Here is a 15,909-nt window from a genome sequence, read left to right on the forward strand (position 1 = left end):
AGACCCTCCCTCTTCCTTGCCTCCATACCCAGCTGGTCCTAATGTCCCAGCAGGTCTCTTTCCAATGGTGCCAATCTATTCCCACGTCTTCAATCCTACTGTCTTCAATCCCTCCTAACTAGGTCCTCTACCTTCCATCTACAATCCAAGTTAGTCTTCTAAAAATGTGAATCTACTCACGTCATTCCCCTTGTTAAAACCCTTTAAGGGCTCCTCAACCCCCAAAAGAAAGTATTCCAATGACTTTGTATGATCTGAGCCCTACACATCTTGTCAAAATCCCTTATGTTACAGCCACATAAAATCACCTGCACTTTCCCAAACTTGCCATGATTTTTCTCACTTCCTTGGCTGATTGTCCTCGCTGCCTTGTAAGCTGGAAACTGTACAAAAACAAAGTTTCAAGTGAATGTTTAAGAACCTGACTTGGGCCCTTGTCTCCCACCTTTGTGCACAGAAACTCAAAGGTAAAGACCTGTCACAATCCCAGAGATTTTGTATTGTTTACTTAACATAATTGCTTAATTAATCAAAGAATTAATACCCTTTTAATCAAAGAATTCTCTGCAGGCCACTTTGAAACAAACTGATCAAAATAAACTAGTTGCCTTTGTTCTCTGCTACAAATTTTCATTCAGAATTTCATCTGTATCCAAAGTAAAACATTCCCCCATCCACACTCAACGGGAAAGGAGATATTTACTTTAATGTGCTAAGTGTTAGGGGTTTCTTCTTTTTTCTTATCCTATTAAAATTTACCTCCTAGGTTCCTGGAATTTTAGGACCCAGCCCCTAAAATTTTCCAGAGGAGGAAACCGAGGCTTTATGGACTCAGGAATGTAGCACCAGGGAGGTGGTTATTGGTGGAACATACTACATGCCGACTATGCATTCAGCTCTTTCCATCTCACCATGAAAACACAGACCATTTCCAACTCAAAAAGAAAGCTCCCTGTGCCTGCCAGGAAAGGAGAGCAAAGTAACCCCCAAATAACCAGTTAAGCTAATCCTCTTACATCACTCCACTTAAGGCAAGATGACAACATAAGGGCTTTAGGGAGAAGGAAATTAGAAGAATTATGTCCAACACTCCGTTTGCCCTGGGAATAGATCAGCCCTCTCCCCTTCTCTCCGACTCTGTACCCCACCCTTGGGACCAAGGGAGAGCCACTCACCCTCTGTGTGACAGGCTTGTCATCCTGGATCTGCACGGCCAGCCCTAGGTCAGACAGCCTGCAGTTGCCGAGGTCATCCAGAAGCACATTCTCCGGCTTCATGTCCCGGTAGACAATACCGAGTGAGTGGAGGTGCAGCACTCCACAGGTCATCTGGGCCGAGTAGAAGACCACCCTGCTCATGTCCAGGCCCCGTGTACCCACACTGTAGATGTGGAACTTGAGGTCTCCCCCATTCATCAGGCTCATGACCAGGCAGAGATGGGACTTGGTTTCAAAGGCATAGGCCAGAGAGACGATGAAAGGACTGCTGACCTTTTCCAAGATTTCCTTTTCTGAAAGAGCCATTTTCTCACCATTTTTCTTCTTCAGCCGCTTCTTGTCCAGTTTCTTACAGGCATACATCTTACCAGTGTTTCTCACCTGGACAGCACATACCTTAGAGAGAGAAAGAAAGGGAGAGGATGAGGTAGAAGTAAGAAGCACTAGTGGGAGAAGACAGCAAGGTTGATACAGGGGGTGAAAGGGCAGAAATCGGGTGAGGTGAAAAGATGGCAGGCTTCGGAGAAAAGAGAAGCCAAAAGCAATAGGGGTTCTTCAAGAAAGAGCTAGGACCACAGTGAGGTACTCTGCACCCTCCACCCATTAGGGGGGGGCATAATGAAAAAGAAAGGGAAAATAGCAAGTGTTAGCAAGGATGTGGAAAAACTGGAACCTTTGTGCATTGCTGGTGGGAACATAAAACGTGGAAGATTTTGGTGGTTCCCCAAAAAGTTAAACATAGAATTGCCACATGACCCCGCCATTCCACTCCTGGGCATATACACAAGAGAGATGAAAACAGGTATTAAAATACATGTACATGAACGTTCACAGCAGCACTGTTCACAGTAGCCAAAAGGCATAAAAACCCAAGTGCCCAACAACAGATGAGTGGGTAAGTGACATGTAGTCTACCCACACAATAGAATAGAAGAAAGTACTAATATATCTGCAACATTAGTGACCTTCCAAAACACTATACTCGGTGAAAGAAGCCAGATTCTAAAGGTCACATATTGTGTGATTCCATTTAGATGAAACCTCAGGGTAGGCAAATCCATGGAGACAGAGAGCAGACCAGTGGTCGCCAGGGACTGTGGGGAGGGGACTGGGGAGTAACTGTTAATGGGTACAAGGGTGATGAAAATGTCTTGGAACTACACAGAGGTGATGGTTACACAACACTATGATGCATGTATTCAATGCCACTGAAATGGCTACTGGTTAATTTTATGTTACGTGAATTTTACGTCAAAAAATGTTTTTCTAGTTAGAAAGATAAAGAGCTGATCATGGCAGTGGTATAAAATTGATTCTCAACTTTACTTCAAGATGAATGTTTTCTCAGATACCTGAAGTTTTCTCAAATCAAGTCCATTACCACAATTAAGGGAAATGGAGAGCTCCCGTGGTCGTGTGCTGCTATCATTCTCGTGTCTGGGGGGCACTTCAGTGTGCTCCTGGCGTAGACCCCATCATAAAGATTCTTGGCCAACTCCACATTTTGTTTGTCTTTCCCAACCCACTCTCATTTTATTTCACATGGTGGCCAGAAAAAAGATGTGGGAGCCAGCTAGGAATTCTCCACAGGCGGCACTGAAATCAGTTCTAAGTAGGTCCTCTTGAGGTTTTTTTGTTGTTGTTGTTAACGCAAAACCAAATCCTTTTATGCTGTGTACTTCACCTTCCAGCCCAGCCATTCTGAGACACTTACCTCCCCAAAACCACCTTTCCCCAGAACTCGGAACTCATCGAAGTACTTGTCCGACACCGGTTGCATCTCAAAGACCTTCCACTGCAGAAACTTGTCATAGAAGGGGCTGGCCAGGAAATCCCGGAAGGGCTGGTCCTGCAAGAAGGCCATGACCTCAGCCTTGGCCTGTGCCACCAGGGCTATCTGATCTTCCTCGGTGGTGGCTGCTTGGCACTTGGTGGCCAGAGCTGGGCTGAGGAAGGGATGTGGGTGCCCTGGAGCAGAAGCAGCCACACAAGTGGCCACTAGCCCCTGCAGCATGCTGCCCTTGACAGGACCCTCCTCAGCCAGCTCCCAACTCTGCACCTCCTCAAGGAAGGCCACGGCCTCTTGGTATGGGGGCACTGTGGCTAGGAAGTCCCGGAAGAGGCGGCGGCCAATGGGCTGCTGCTCGCACAGGTTGTTGAAGTCCTGGGGCAGGGACTGGCGGAGCTGGGTGCAGGACTGTGGCCCGGGCAGCACCAGACTCCGGCGTCGCCTCTGCAGCTCCTTGCTGTCTCCATCCAAGGTCTTCCGGGCCTGCAGGTAGGCTGTGTTGGCAATCAGGTTGTCCAGGCCCCCCATGTCGACCATGGCTGAGCACAAGGTGTGCTCCCAGGAAAAGAAAAGGAAGGATGGACAGCTGCGGTGGGGACTCAGTACGTCTGGGGGCCAGCTGGATGGTTTCCCTTGCAGGGTTCAGTAGCTTCCAGAGGATTTACAGGGAGTCTTCTAGTCCACGGGTAGCACTGGCGGAGGGTACAGAAAGAGGTTTCTCTTGTAAGAAGCTTTGCTGGCTATGTATAGCCGGCCAGAGAAGGGCACATCACAGGTCATGCTCCCATCCACCAAGAAGAAAGCAGCCAGAAACACCTGTGAAGGCCACTTGTTCATCGTGGGGACATACATACCTGCTTCCTGAATACACAGTTATCACTTTCCAAAGGAAAGGAGTCATTATAAGGTGGTATACTATTTGTTGCCGACAGCATTATTTTATTAAACTCCTTCTAATTTTACACATTTCCTTCCAGGCTCAAGCTAGGTAAACTCCCAGGAAATGCCAGGTCAGTCAGGTAGAGGAACTGTGAGGGGTAGGGGAGGTTTTCTTCCGTGTCTAGCAGCCCAACACAGAGCAGGTTACAGAAGGGGATGCTCTGAACTTTGAGTCCTGAGACATGTTCCCAGAGGCCCTCGGGGACTCATGTTGCGGCCCTCAGAGTGGACCGTGGCTTTCCCACAGTCAGTTGCACCCCGAACAGTCCGCAGAGATCATCCAGTTACGGCTTTCCTAGTTCCCAGGAGTCTGAGACTTAAAGTACTGGGTTAAAAAAAAAGGCGGGGGGTCATCTTGGCCCAAAACATCCCATGAAGTGACATAAGCAGAAAAAGAACACCACTTCACCACATGTGGTTGCAACTGTTCCAAGGGCACAATCTAATGAGTGGAATCCGAACGTGAACGAGCCTCTTCTGTGTTGAGACCCAGAGCAGCGCAGTTTCAGGCGTGGCCCCTCGACATCTTTGCCAATACTCCCTCGCGAAGCCAGGAAGCTTCCCTCCACGGAGATCGCTCAGAGCCGCCCCAGACCACGACCTCACAAAGAACAGAAATTGGTTTAGACAGAGATCAGGCTAAGAACCTCTGCTCCAAAAATAACACTTGTGTCCTACAGGGAAAGAGTACTCAGGCTTTTTCTTCACAAAGCAAGGCTAAGGCAGCTTAAAAACAAAGTCATTCAGTATTATGCCAGAGTGTTTAAAAGGGAAAGAGAGCGAGAGCGAGAGCGAGATCGGAGCGAGAGAGACAGGAGGGGGGTGGGGGGGAGGGGGGAAGCTGGTCAATCTTTTCCAAACAAACAACTTCTAGCACACACTCTGTCCAAACATCATCATGACCACCTCGGTCGGCCTGTCGGAGCCTGCCCTCCGTTCCCCAGAGCAGATACACGCTTGGCCTCATGCTACCAAGAATTATGTAATGAACTCATGGGTGCACTTTGGCTTTCACTGCTGCACTGTAAACCATCACCCCTATGGTAGAGACAGGCAATCTGCGCCAGTGACCACGCTCAGAAATGTTGGTACTTTTTTTTGTTCTTGATATGTCATCCTGGGTCCACATTTCTGAGTAGTGAAAAACCGGTCTGAGAATGTCTCTTAAGGAGGAAATGCCTTTTCCTGTGGTTCATATGAATACAATGGCAATGGAACAGGGCAGAACTTTGAGAAAATGGTAGAATTGTCATCACATCGGTATTTAACCTTATCGCTGAAAAAAGAATGCTTTTCAGTGATGAACATATATGTTATGAATGGCTTGATTCCACTTGGACTAATACCTTCCTTTATCTCTAGTAATCACTACGCCCAGCTCTGTCTAATAGAAATATGTGAAGGCACACATGGAACTTGAGATTTCCTAATAGCCACAGTTATAAAAGGAAAAAGAAACAAGTGAAATTAACTTTAATAATATATTTTATTTCGCCCACTATATACAAAATATTATCATTTCAACATATAATTGATGAGTTGCTAATGAGATATTTTACATCCTTTTTTAAAATTATATTTTTATTGCTGTTGCAAATGTTTCCTTTTGCCATTTTTAAATGTTTATTTCTGTGAGAGAGAGAGAGAGAGAGAGAGAGAGACATTGATAGCATTAGCAGAAGAGGCACAGAGAGAGAGGGAGACAGAGGATCTGAAGCGGGCCCCGTGCTAACAGCAGAGAGCCAGATCAGATGCAGGGCTCAAACTTGTGAACCATGAGATCATGACCTGAGTGGAAATCGGACCCTCAACTGACTAAGCCACCCAGGTCCCCTACATACTTTTTTATGTCCTGAGTTTTCAGAATATGTTTGTATGTGACACTTACCACACATATCAATTCAAACCACCTACATTTCAAATGCTCAGCAGATACAAGTGGCCAGTGGCTACCCTATTGGACAGCAGAGAGTTAACCCTTCTTTACCTAGTTTTGTCATGAAGAGGAATTGTTCTTATGTTCGTTTGTTTTCTAATCAGTAATCCCATAGGCCATCTGGGTAAAACAAACAAACAAACAAACAAACAAAACACCTCCCTTATTAACTGAAAATTATCTAATTGATGAGAACAGAATGTAGATAATAGTTGAACACAGAGTTTAGAAGCTATAAAATGACTGCATGTTGCCTACTGGCAATTTAAAACAGAGTGTCATTATTTTTAAGTTTTACTTACCTGAAAAAAAAAAAAAAAGATGTCTGTTTAAGACAACACTTTATGTGATTACTAACAATTAGGGTCCAGGGCTTTTCCCAACTTGATGAAATGGTAATTGGAGATCCAATTAAATAACAGCATTGTATCCTTAGCTTTAGAAGCCGAGCTAAGCGCTGCGCACATTCAGGACACCCTATGCCAAGGGGGAAAAGTACCAGAAAACTTGGATTGGAGATGTGGCCCAGCGGTTACAAGCACTAACTCCGAGACTGCTTGGGAGAGCTGAATCTCACTCCAGGAAGTCTTGGCTGTGTGAATCTTTAGCAAGTTACTTAACTTCTCTGAGCTTCAGTCTCATTATCTGAAAACAGAAATAAAGTGCTGATTCTTGAGTAGCTTCTTATGAGAATTAAATGCCAAACAGTGCCTGGCACAATGAAGTGATCAAAAGTACTAGCTTTTAAGTGATGACTATGAATCATCAAAACTTAATCAAAAAGTATGCTTTTGGTGTGTGTGGGGGGGAGGGGGTGACTCTTGATCTCGGGGTTGTGAGTCTAAGTCTCAAGGTGGGTGTGAGATTACTTAAAAATAAAATCTTAAAAAATAGTAATAATAAAAAGAATACAATTATGCTTTTCTGATATTCAGATTGGAGGTAGGAGAGACCTAAGCAATGTGGAAGAAGGTGGGTTTCTGTGTGCAATGCTCACATAGCATAGAGCGGCCAATTCAGGGTTTCACGTGACCCTGGAAAGCTGTGGAGTCTGGTGCAGCTAGAAGACAGAGAGACCAGATTCATTCAGTGACTAATGTTCTAATAAATAATAATAAACTAATGTAACTAAATGATTTACTGCATTCTTTCATAAAAACAGAAACTAAACTCTGTCATATGAAAAAAAGAGATCTTTCATTTTGAAAGAAAAATAAACTTTTATCATTGGGAAAACAATGAAAATATTTTACTACCTTTTATGATTAATTTTGTAACCTAGAGAAAAGGAAAAGCATGTTCTTTACTCACATCTTCCATTACATTTGGCATCATGTGGTTTCAAGCATTATTTTCTGATATAGATATTCTTAAATTTTAAAATTCTGTGATATAATACACTTGAAACTCAAAGAATATAAAACATTGGGTTAAATTAGTAATATGGTATGCTTGGTTTGCTTCCCTAAGGATTTTTAATATTGAAAATATATCTGTGGATAAAGAAAATAGCAAAGCAAAGTTTCTAGTAAGAACATGACACTCCCTTACAATCCACAGTTCTCTGCACGGCCCAATAGCATATGTATTTGAGGATCAAGAATTATGGAATAGGGGCGCCTGGGCTCCTCAGTCAGTTGGTATCTGACTCTTGATTTTGGCTCAGGTCATGATTGTGGAATCATGGGATGATGGGATCTGGACTCCACACTGAGGTTGGAGCCTGCTTGGGATTCTGATTCTCTCTCTCTCTCTCTCTCTCTCTCTCCCTTTGCTCCTCCTCTGTTCTCTCTCCAAAAAATAAAAGAATATGGGGTGCCTGGGTAGCTCAGTTGGTTGAGTGACTGACTTTGGCTCAGGTCATGATCTCACAGTTTGTGAGTTCAAGCCTCGCATCGGGCTCTGTGCTCACAGCCTGGAGCCTGCTTCGGATTCTGTGTCTCCCCCTCTCTCTGCCCCTCCCCTGCTCATGCTCTGTGTGTGTCTCTCTCTCTCTCAATAATAAATAAACGTTTAAAAAAATTAAAAATAAATTTAAAATAAAAGAATAAAATAATCTAAAAAAATTATGAAATAATGTAACTTGATATGATGTGTCTCATAAACAAGATATTTTGTACATTAAATGTAAGTTCTGAGACAGACTAATAGATTAGCATTCGGATACCCAAAGAAGCCAGGTTATTCTTCAACTTCTGAATTAAATCCTTCCATAATAAAGATTTTGCTTTTTTCTTTTAGTAGAAGCCCTCTACTGGAAGGAAAAGCAAAAGGGTCTTTATCCTTCCAACAAGAGCTGACTACGCTTTATATTTTAATAATTTGAAAAAGTCAAGGATATCTTATCAGTTAAAATTTGTTGAATACTAAACAGAGAAGAGAGGGAAAGGAGCTAGATAAATTGTAGACTACTGTTTCAATGTGGTCACAGAATTTTCTCACAAAACAATTAGTTTTCAACCATTTTGTCTTTTCTGTTGAAATTCTGAACAGTAAGATCAATGGGTGGTCTTGCTAGATTTTCTTCAACAGAGTTCTAGAGACAACTGAGGTTTTCTTAGTGAAATTAGAAAGAAGTGATACACAGGTAATTTTAGAGGACTAAGTATAAAAGTCATACAGGAGATAAAAATCATCATTTTATCACACCATATTTAGAGACCTTTTTGTTACGGAAAATCTCAAACATACATAAAAGTACAGAGAATAGTAAAATGAACTTCCACATACTCATCAGCCAACTTTATTATCGGTATTATTAGCACTTTGCCAGTTTCCTTTCACTTTCATCTAACACTCTCTTGTTTTGTTTGTTCTTTTTTTTTTTTTAACAATTTAACTTTTTTAAAGCAGTTTTTGATTCAGAGCAGAATTGAGAGGAAAGGACAGATTTTCCACTTGCTCCCTGCCCCCATCCATGCATAGCTTCCCCCCACTATCAACATCGTCCTTCCCTCCTGAGTGCTACATTTGTTACAATTAATGAATGTATACTGGCATATCATCATTACCCAAAGGAAAGTGGGGAGTGCATTTCCAGAAGTGGGAGCAGCCCATTCAATGCCAAAGACCAGTGGAGGGTCCTGAATAAGGGAGAAGATACGTGGCAGCAAATGAGGCCACAGGAACAGCCAGGAGTCAAACCATCCTTTTAAGGATGTAGTCTCGGTCTTAAGAACAATGGGAGGCCATCAGAGTATTTAGCCATATAACATAGTTACATTTGTGTTTTCAGAAAGATCCCCCTGCCTGCTGTGTGGTGAAGAGACTGGGAACAGGGAGTTGGGGGAGACACCATAGGCAGCCCAGTGAATAATGATGATGGCAGCAGAGATGGAAGGAAGCAGAAAGAATCGCAACCTATGCAGAAGGCACAACGGACAGGAGATGGTGAGATGCAGGGTGAAGAAGAGGAAGGGGTGACTCCAGGGCTCCAGCTTGAGGGAACTAGACAGATGGCAATGCCATTCACCCAGATACAGAAAACCTTGAAGGGGGAGTGGTTTGAGTTCAGTTTGGGACATGCAGGCTTGGGGTGCCAATGAGACAGCCACATGGAGATGCCAGGTGGCACTGTAGTGGGCACTGTGTGCAGTAGTAAAGAAAATAGACAAAAATCCCTGTCTTTAGAGAGGTTACATTTTAGCAAGTGAGACTGTTAATAAGTAAAATATACCATATATTTAATTACAAATGACCCCAAGACTTTGTAACCTAAAATAATGAATTCTGTGCTTTGGTTGGGCAGCTCTCTGCTGGTCTGATTCCTGTGGTTGCATTCAACTGGGGGGTGGGCAGATGGCTGAGCTCAGCTGGGAGGCCACTGGGGGTTTTCAGCTGAGGACGGCTACAATTAGATGGACACTTTAGCAAGATGGCAGACTAAAGGGGAAAGGGGGAATACAGAAAAATCAGTTTGGAGGCTAAGGCAGTGACCCTGGTGAGACATCAGTGGAGGTAACGGTTAAGAGGCTTTGCTTCTGCAGTAAATGTGGGGTGTAGCAGTAAGAAAAAGGACAAGGTTGACTCCAAGGTTTCGGTCCTAAGTAAGTGGAAGGATGAAGAGCCCACAGACTTAGCTGAAAATCCTCTGGAGGAGCAGGTAGTGGGGAAGATCAAGAACTTAGTCTTGTACTGTTACATTTGAATTGTCCATGAAACGTCTAAATGGGAATTTTGAGTAGCTGCTGGATCTGTGGGTCTACAGCCTGGAGGAAAGCTTGGGCTGGAGGTATTCACTGGAGTCATCCAGTATATGAAAGGCATATTAAGGCCGTGGGACTGGATATAACACCCTGGGGGTGAAAGCAGAGAGGTCTGAGATCAGAGCCGAGAGGTCAGAGAGGTGAGAAGGCCAGAGGGGTAGAAGAAAAGCCAACAGAGGATGGTACCCTAGAAACCAAGTGAGGAAATAGTGTTAAGGAAGAGAGTGATCAATTGTGGCAGGTGCTGCTGATAGGTCAAGCCGGGCAAGTACGGAAAACTGACTTCGAAAGTTTTATTTACTGGTTTCTTTTTTTTTTTTTAATTTTTTTTTTCAACGTTTATTTATTTTTTGGGACAGAGAGAGACAGAGCATGAACGGGCGAGGGGCAGAGAGAGAGGGAGACACAGAATCGGAAACAGGTTCCAGGCTCTGAGCCATCAGCCCAGAGCCCGACGCGGGGCTCGAACTCACGGACCGCGAGATCGTGACCTGGCTGAAGTCGGACGCTTAACCGACTGCGCCACCCAGGCGCCCCATACTGGTTTCTTTGTGACACTGGAAAGGAACATAAAATGGGGTGGAAAGTGCTATAAAAGTTGGTATTTATATGAGACTAATACTATGTGTAAAGGAGAAAAAGAAAGCCTAGTGGTATCTTCAGTGGGGGGCACAGCAGCATTTATTCTTTGGGCAGATAAAATAATTCTATTTGAGAGCTTTATATTTCTCTTAACTCAGAATTTTCCAAGGTCTAGTTTTTAACTGCAAACTTAACTTTGAGATATTTCTGCGGGTTGTCATGATCAAGGATATTTTAAGTCACTCCTATGTTGTGCTGCATATTCTGGGGATGAGTGGGTTGGCAGGGAGAGACAGTTAATGTATTCTTGCTTAACTGGTTAAATATGCTATTTTGGGGCGTCTAGGTGGCTTCAGTCGGTTAAGCTTCCAACTTTGGCTCAGGTCACAATCTCATGGTTCATAAGTTTGAGCCCCGTGTCGGGCCCTGTGCCAACAGCTCAGAGCCTGGAGCCTGGTTTCCATTCTGTGTCATCCTCTCTCTCTGCAACTCCCCTGCTCATGCTCTGTTTCTCTCTGTCTCTCAAAAAATAAATAAATGTTAAAAAAATTTTTTTAAATATGCTATTTTAATAAAATATTGAAACCCAAAAAAGATTTAGCAATTTGGAGGTCATTAGGGAGCTGGACAAGAGCAGTTTCAATGGTGTGGTATGATGAAACCCTTATTAGTCAGTTCAAGAGAGAATAGAAGGAGGTAAATTGGAGGCAGCCAGTATAAGCTACTCCTCTGAGGAATTTAGCTCAAGGGTATGATCACTGGAGTGAATGGCCAACATAAGGTGGAAAGACAAGATCGCTGGAGGAGAGGACGTCAGGGGATTGAGAAATCAGGTATTAGAAGCACTGCCCATGTGAATATTGAAATCACCAAGAATTACCCAAAGGGTAAGGCAATGGAGAAACTGACAGAGAGCCAAGCTAGCATCTTCAAAGAACAAAGGAGAGTAACTGGGGTCACAGGAAGACTGTGGTGAGTGGTGTTCTAATGACATGAGAGTCAAAGCTGGGTGTTTTTAGGGAGAGAAGTAGCAACAGAGAAATGGAAACAGCTTCAGTAATATGAAGGAGAAGAAAGGTTGCAGAAGCAGTGCCTCAGGGGAGAGACAGGTTTTAGTGATAATAAGAAAGTGAAAGATGAAACCAAGAGCTGGTTCTTTGAGAAGATAAGCAAAAATAGGTAAGCCTTTTAGCCAGACTCATCAAGAAAAAAAGAGAGAAGACCCATATAAATAAAACCAGAAATTAAAGAGAACAACTGACAACAGAGAAATACAAAGGATTATAAGAGACTACTATGAGAAATTATATGCCTAACATTAGACAATAAGAAGAGAAATTTCTAGGAACATACAATCTTTCAAAACTGAATCAGGAATAAAGAGAAAATCTGAACAGACCAACCACTAGTAACAACATTCAATCAGTAACCAAAAAATTGACCAACAAACAAAAGTCAAAGACCAGATGGATTCACAGGTGAATTCTACCAAATACTAAGAGTCTATGCTTTCCTCCTTAAACTATTCCAAAAAATACAAAAAGAAGGAAAGCTCCCAAATACATTCTAATGAGACCAGCATTACCTTGATACCAGAACTAGACAAACATTAAAAAAATAAAAGAAAAGAAAATTATAAGCCGATATCCCTGATGAACACAGATGCAAAAATCCTCAACAAAATAGTAGCAAACCTCATTCAACAATACATTGAAAGGATCATTCACACCATCAAGTGGGGTTTATTCCAGAGATGCAAGTACAATTCAACATTCACAAATCAATCAATATGATACACCAAATTAATAAAATGGAAGGATAAAAATCATATGATAATCTCAATAGATGCAGAAAAGCATTGTCAAAATTCAATATCCCTTCGTGATAAAAATTCTCAAAATCTGTTTAGAGGGAGCAAACCTTAACATAATAAGGGCCATATAAGAAACACACTGCTAACATCAAGAGCTTTTCCTTTAAGATCAGGAACAAGACAAGAATGTAGACTCTCCCTATTTTTACTCAGTGTAATATTGGAGGTCCTAGCCAAAGCAATCAGACAAAGAAAAAAAAGGGGGGCATGAAAGGCATCCATATCGGTAAGGAAGAAGTTAAACTGTCACTATTTGCAGATAACATGATACTATATATAGAAAACTCTCAAGATGCCACCAAACAACTATGAGAACTCATAAATGAATTCAGTAAAGTTGCAGGTCACAACATTCTGTGTCACAACACAGAAATTGGTTGTATTTCTACACACTAATAATGAAGTAGCAGAGAGAGAAATTAAGAAAATACTACCATGTACAACTGAACCAAAAAGAATGAAATATCCAGAAATAAACTTAACCAAGGTAGTGAAAGACCTTCACTCTGAAAACTATAAAACACTGATGAAAGAAACTGAAGACAACACAAAAAAATGGAAAGATGTTCCATGTTTATGGACTGGTAGAATTAATATTGCTAAAATGCCCATACTATGCAAAGCAACCTACAGATTCAGTGCAATCCCTATCAAAATACTAAAAGCATTTTTTCCCCAAAAGCATTGTTCAAAGAACTAGAACAAATAACAGCAAAACCTTCATGGAAATACAAAAGACCCTAAATAGCTAAAGCAATCTTGAAAAGAAGAACAAAGCTGGGGTGCCTGGGTAGCTCAGTTGGTTAAGCTCCTGACTGGCTCAGGTCATGATCTCGCAGTTTGTGAGTTTGAGCTTCGTGAATTTGAGCCCTGCATCCAGTTCTGTGCGGACAGCTCAGAGTCTGGAGTCTGTGTCTCCCTCTCTCTCTGCCCCTCCCCCACTCACATTCTGTCTTTCTCTCTCTCTCTCTCTCTCTCTCTCTCTCTCTCAAAAATAAACAAACATAAAAAAAATAAAAGAAAAAATCTGGAGATATCATACGCCCCGATTTCAAGGAATACTACAAAACTGAAATAATTAAAATACTATGGTGCTGGCATAAAAATAGACACATAGATCAATGGAACAGAATAGAGAGTCCAGAAATGAACCCATGATTATATGGTCAATTAATCTTTGACAAAGGATTCTTTGGGATAAAATAATTCAAGTTACTCCTTTTAATATCTGTAGACTTAATAGTGATGTCATGTTGCTCATTCCTAAAGTTGGTAATTTGTGTCTATACTCTATTTTTCTTAATCAGTGTTGCTAAAGTTTATCAATTTTAATGACCTTCTTAAAGAAATGGCATTTGGGGGCGCCCGGGTGGCTCAGTCAGTTGAGTGTCCGACTTCAGCTCAGGTCATGATCTCTTGGTCTGTGAGTTCAAGCCCCGCGTCTGGCTCTGTGCTGAAAGCTCAGAGCCTGGAGCCTGCTTCGGATTCGGTGTCTCCCTCTCTCTCCCCCTCCCCCACTCATGCTCTGTCTCTCTCTGTCAAAAATAAATAAACATTAAAAAAATTAAAAAAAAGAAAAGAAAAGATAGTCTCTTCAATAAATGGCATTGGGAAAACTGGACAGCTATATGCCAAAGAATGAAACTGGAGCATTTTCTTACACCATCCACAAAAGTAAATTCAAGATGGGTTACAGACCCAAATGTGAGACCTGAAATCATAAAACTCCTAGAAAAAAACATAGGCAGTAATTTCTTTGACATCAGTCATAGCAACATTTTTCTAGATATGTCTCCTCAGGCAAAGGAAACAAAAGCAAAAATGAACTATTAGGACTACATACACCATAAAAAGATTTTGCACAGCAATGAAAGCCATCAACAAAACAAAAAGGCAACCTACTGAATGGAAGAGGGTATTTGCAAATGACATATCCACTAAGGGGTAAATACCTAAAATGTATAAACTTACACAACTCAACACCAACAAATAATCTGATTAATAAGTGGGCAGAAAAACAGAAAAGACATTTTCCCAAAGAAGACACACAGATGGCAAACAGACACATGAAAAGATGCTCAACATAACTAATCATCAGGGAAATGCAAATAAAAAATGATATATAAGCAATGAGATAAGATATCACCTTACACCTATCAGAATGGCTAGAATAGAAAGAGAAGAAATAAGTTGTGGTGAGGATGTGGAAGAAAAAGGATCCCCCATGCACTGTTGGTGGGAATATAAATTGGAGCAGCTACTGTGGAAAACAGTTTGGAGGGTCCTCAAAAAATTTAAAATAGAATTACCCTATGATGAATAGAATTCCACTAGTGGGTATTTGCCCAAAGACAATGAAAATACTAATTAAAAAAGATATAGGCACTCCCGAGGCGCCTGGGTGGTTCAGTTGGTTAAGCATCCAACTCTTGATTTAGGCTCAGGTCATGATCTCAGGGCTGTGAATAGAGGCCTGGGTTGGAATCTGCACTGGGCATGGAGCCTGCTTAAGATTCTCTCTCCCCCTCCCTCTGCCCCTCCTCACTCTCTCTCTTACAAAAAAAAAAAAAAAAAAAAAAAAAAAAAGAAAAGATATATGCACCCTTATGTTTATAGCAGCATTATTTACAATAGCCAAGATAGGGAAGCAACCCAAGTGTCCACTGACAGATGAATGGATAAAGAAGCTGTGGTGTATATATACAGTAGCATATTACTTATCCGTAAAGAGGAATGAGATCTTGCCATTTGTGACAACATGGATGGACCTAGAGGGTATTATGCGAAGTAAGTCAGACAGAGAAAGACAAATACTATGTGACTGCACCTGCATGTAAAATCTAAAAAATAAAATGAACGAATAAACATGCAAGCAAAAGGCAGAAACAGACTCATATAAATACACAGAACAAACTGATGATGGCGTAACTACCAGAGAGCACAGAAGAAGTTTCAGAAGTTGAGGAGGAGTGGGAGAGGAAGGAATAAAAGGGGATATAAAAAACTACTTGGGGTTCGGGGCACCTGGGAGGCTCAGTTGGTTACGCGTCCAACTTCAGCTCAGGTCATGATCTCACAGACCATGAGTTCAATCAAGCCCCGCATCAGGCTCTGTGCCGACAGCTCAGAGCCTGGAACCTGCTTCGGATTCTGTGCCTCCCTCTCTTTCTGCCCCTTCCTTACTTGCACTCTGTCTCTGTCTCTCAAAAATAAACATTAAAAATTTTTTTTTTTTAAATCCAAACAACCCAACTACTTGGGGTTAGATTTGAGAGAATGTGAGTTGACCTGGGAAGTCTGGGTTTTTTGTGTTTTCTGACCTAACTGGAACGACTCAGTGGTGCTGGCCAGCCTCTGAGTGTTGGGGC

The 15,909-nt window shown here is 42.1% G+C and overlaps 1 protein-coding gene across 1 annotated transcript in view; it reads right to left on the reverse strand.

The window, feature by feature from the left end:
• Positions 1–4,560, reverse strand: part of GRK7 (G protein-coupled receptor kinase 7) — a 29,490-nt gene extending 24,930 nt beyond the window's left edge. The window contains exons 1-2 of the mRNA XM_043595245.1: positions 2,932–4,560; positions 1,176–1,613 (exon numbers count right to left, since the gene is read on the reverse strand). Coding sequence (XP_043451180.1) covers positions 1,176–1,613; positions 2,932–3,543 — 1,050 coding nt within the window. The 5' untranslated portion in view covers positions 3,544–4,560. The remainder of the gene's footprint in view (positions 1–1,175; positions 1,614–2,931) is intronic.
• Between the last annotated feature and the right edge of the window lie 11,349 nt (positions 4,561–15,909).

The sequence above is a fragment of the Prionailurus bengalensis genome, chromosome C2 (genome assembly GCF_016509475.1).
Source record: "Prionailurus bengalensis isolate Pbe53 chromosome C2, Fcat_Pben_1.1_paternal_pri, whole genome shotgun sequence".
Classification (NCBI taxonomy): Eukaryota; Metazoa; Chordata; class Mammalia; order Carnivora; family Felidae; genus Prionailurus; species Prionailurus bengalensis.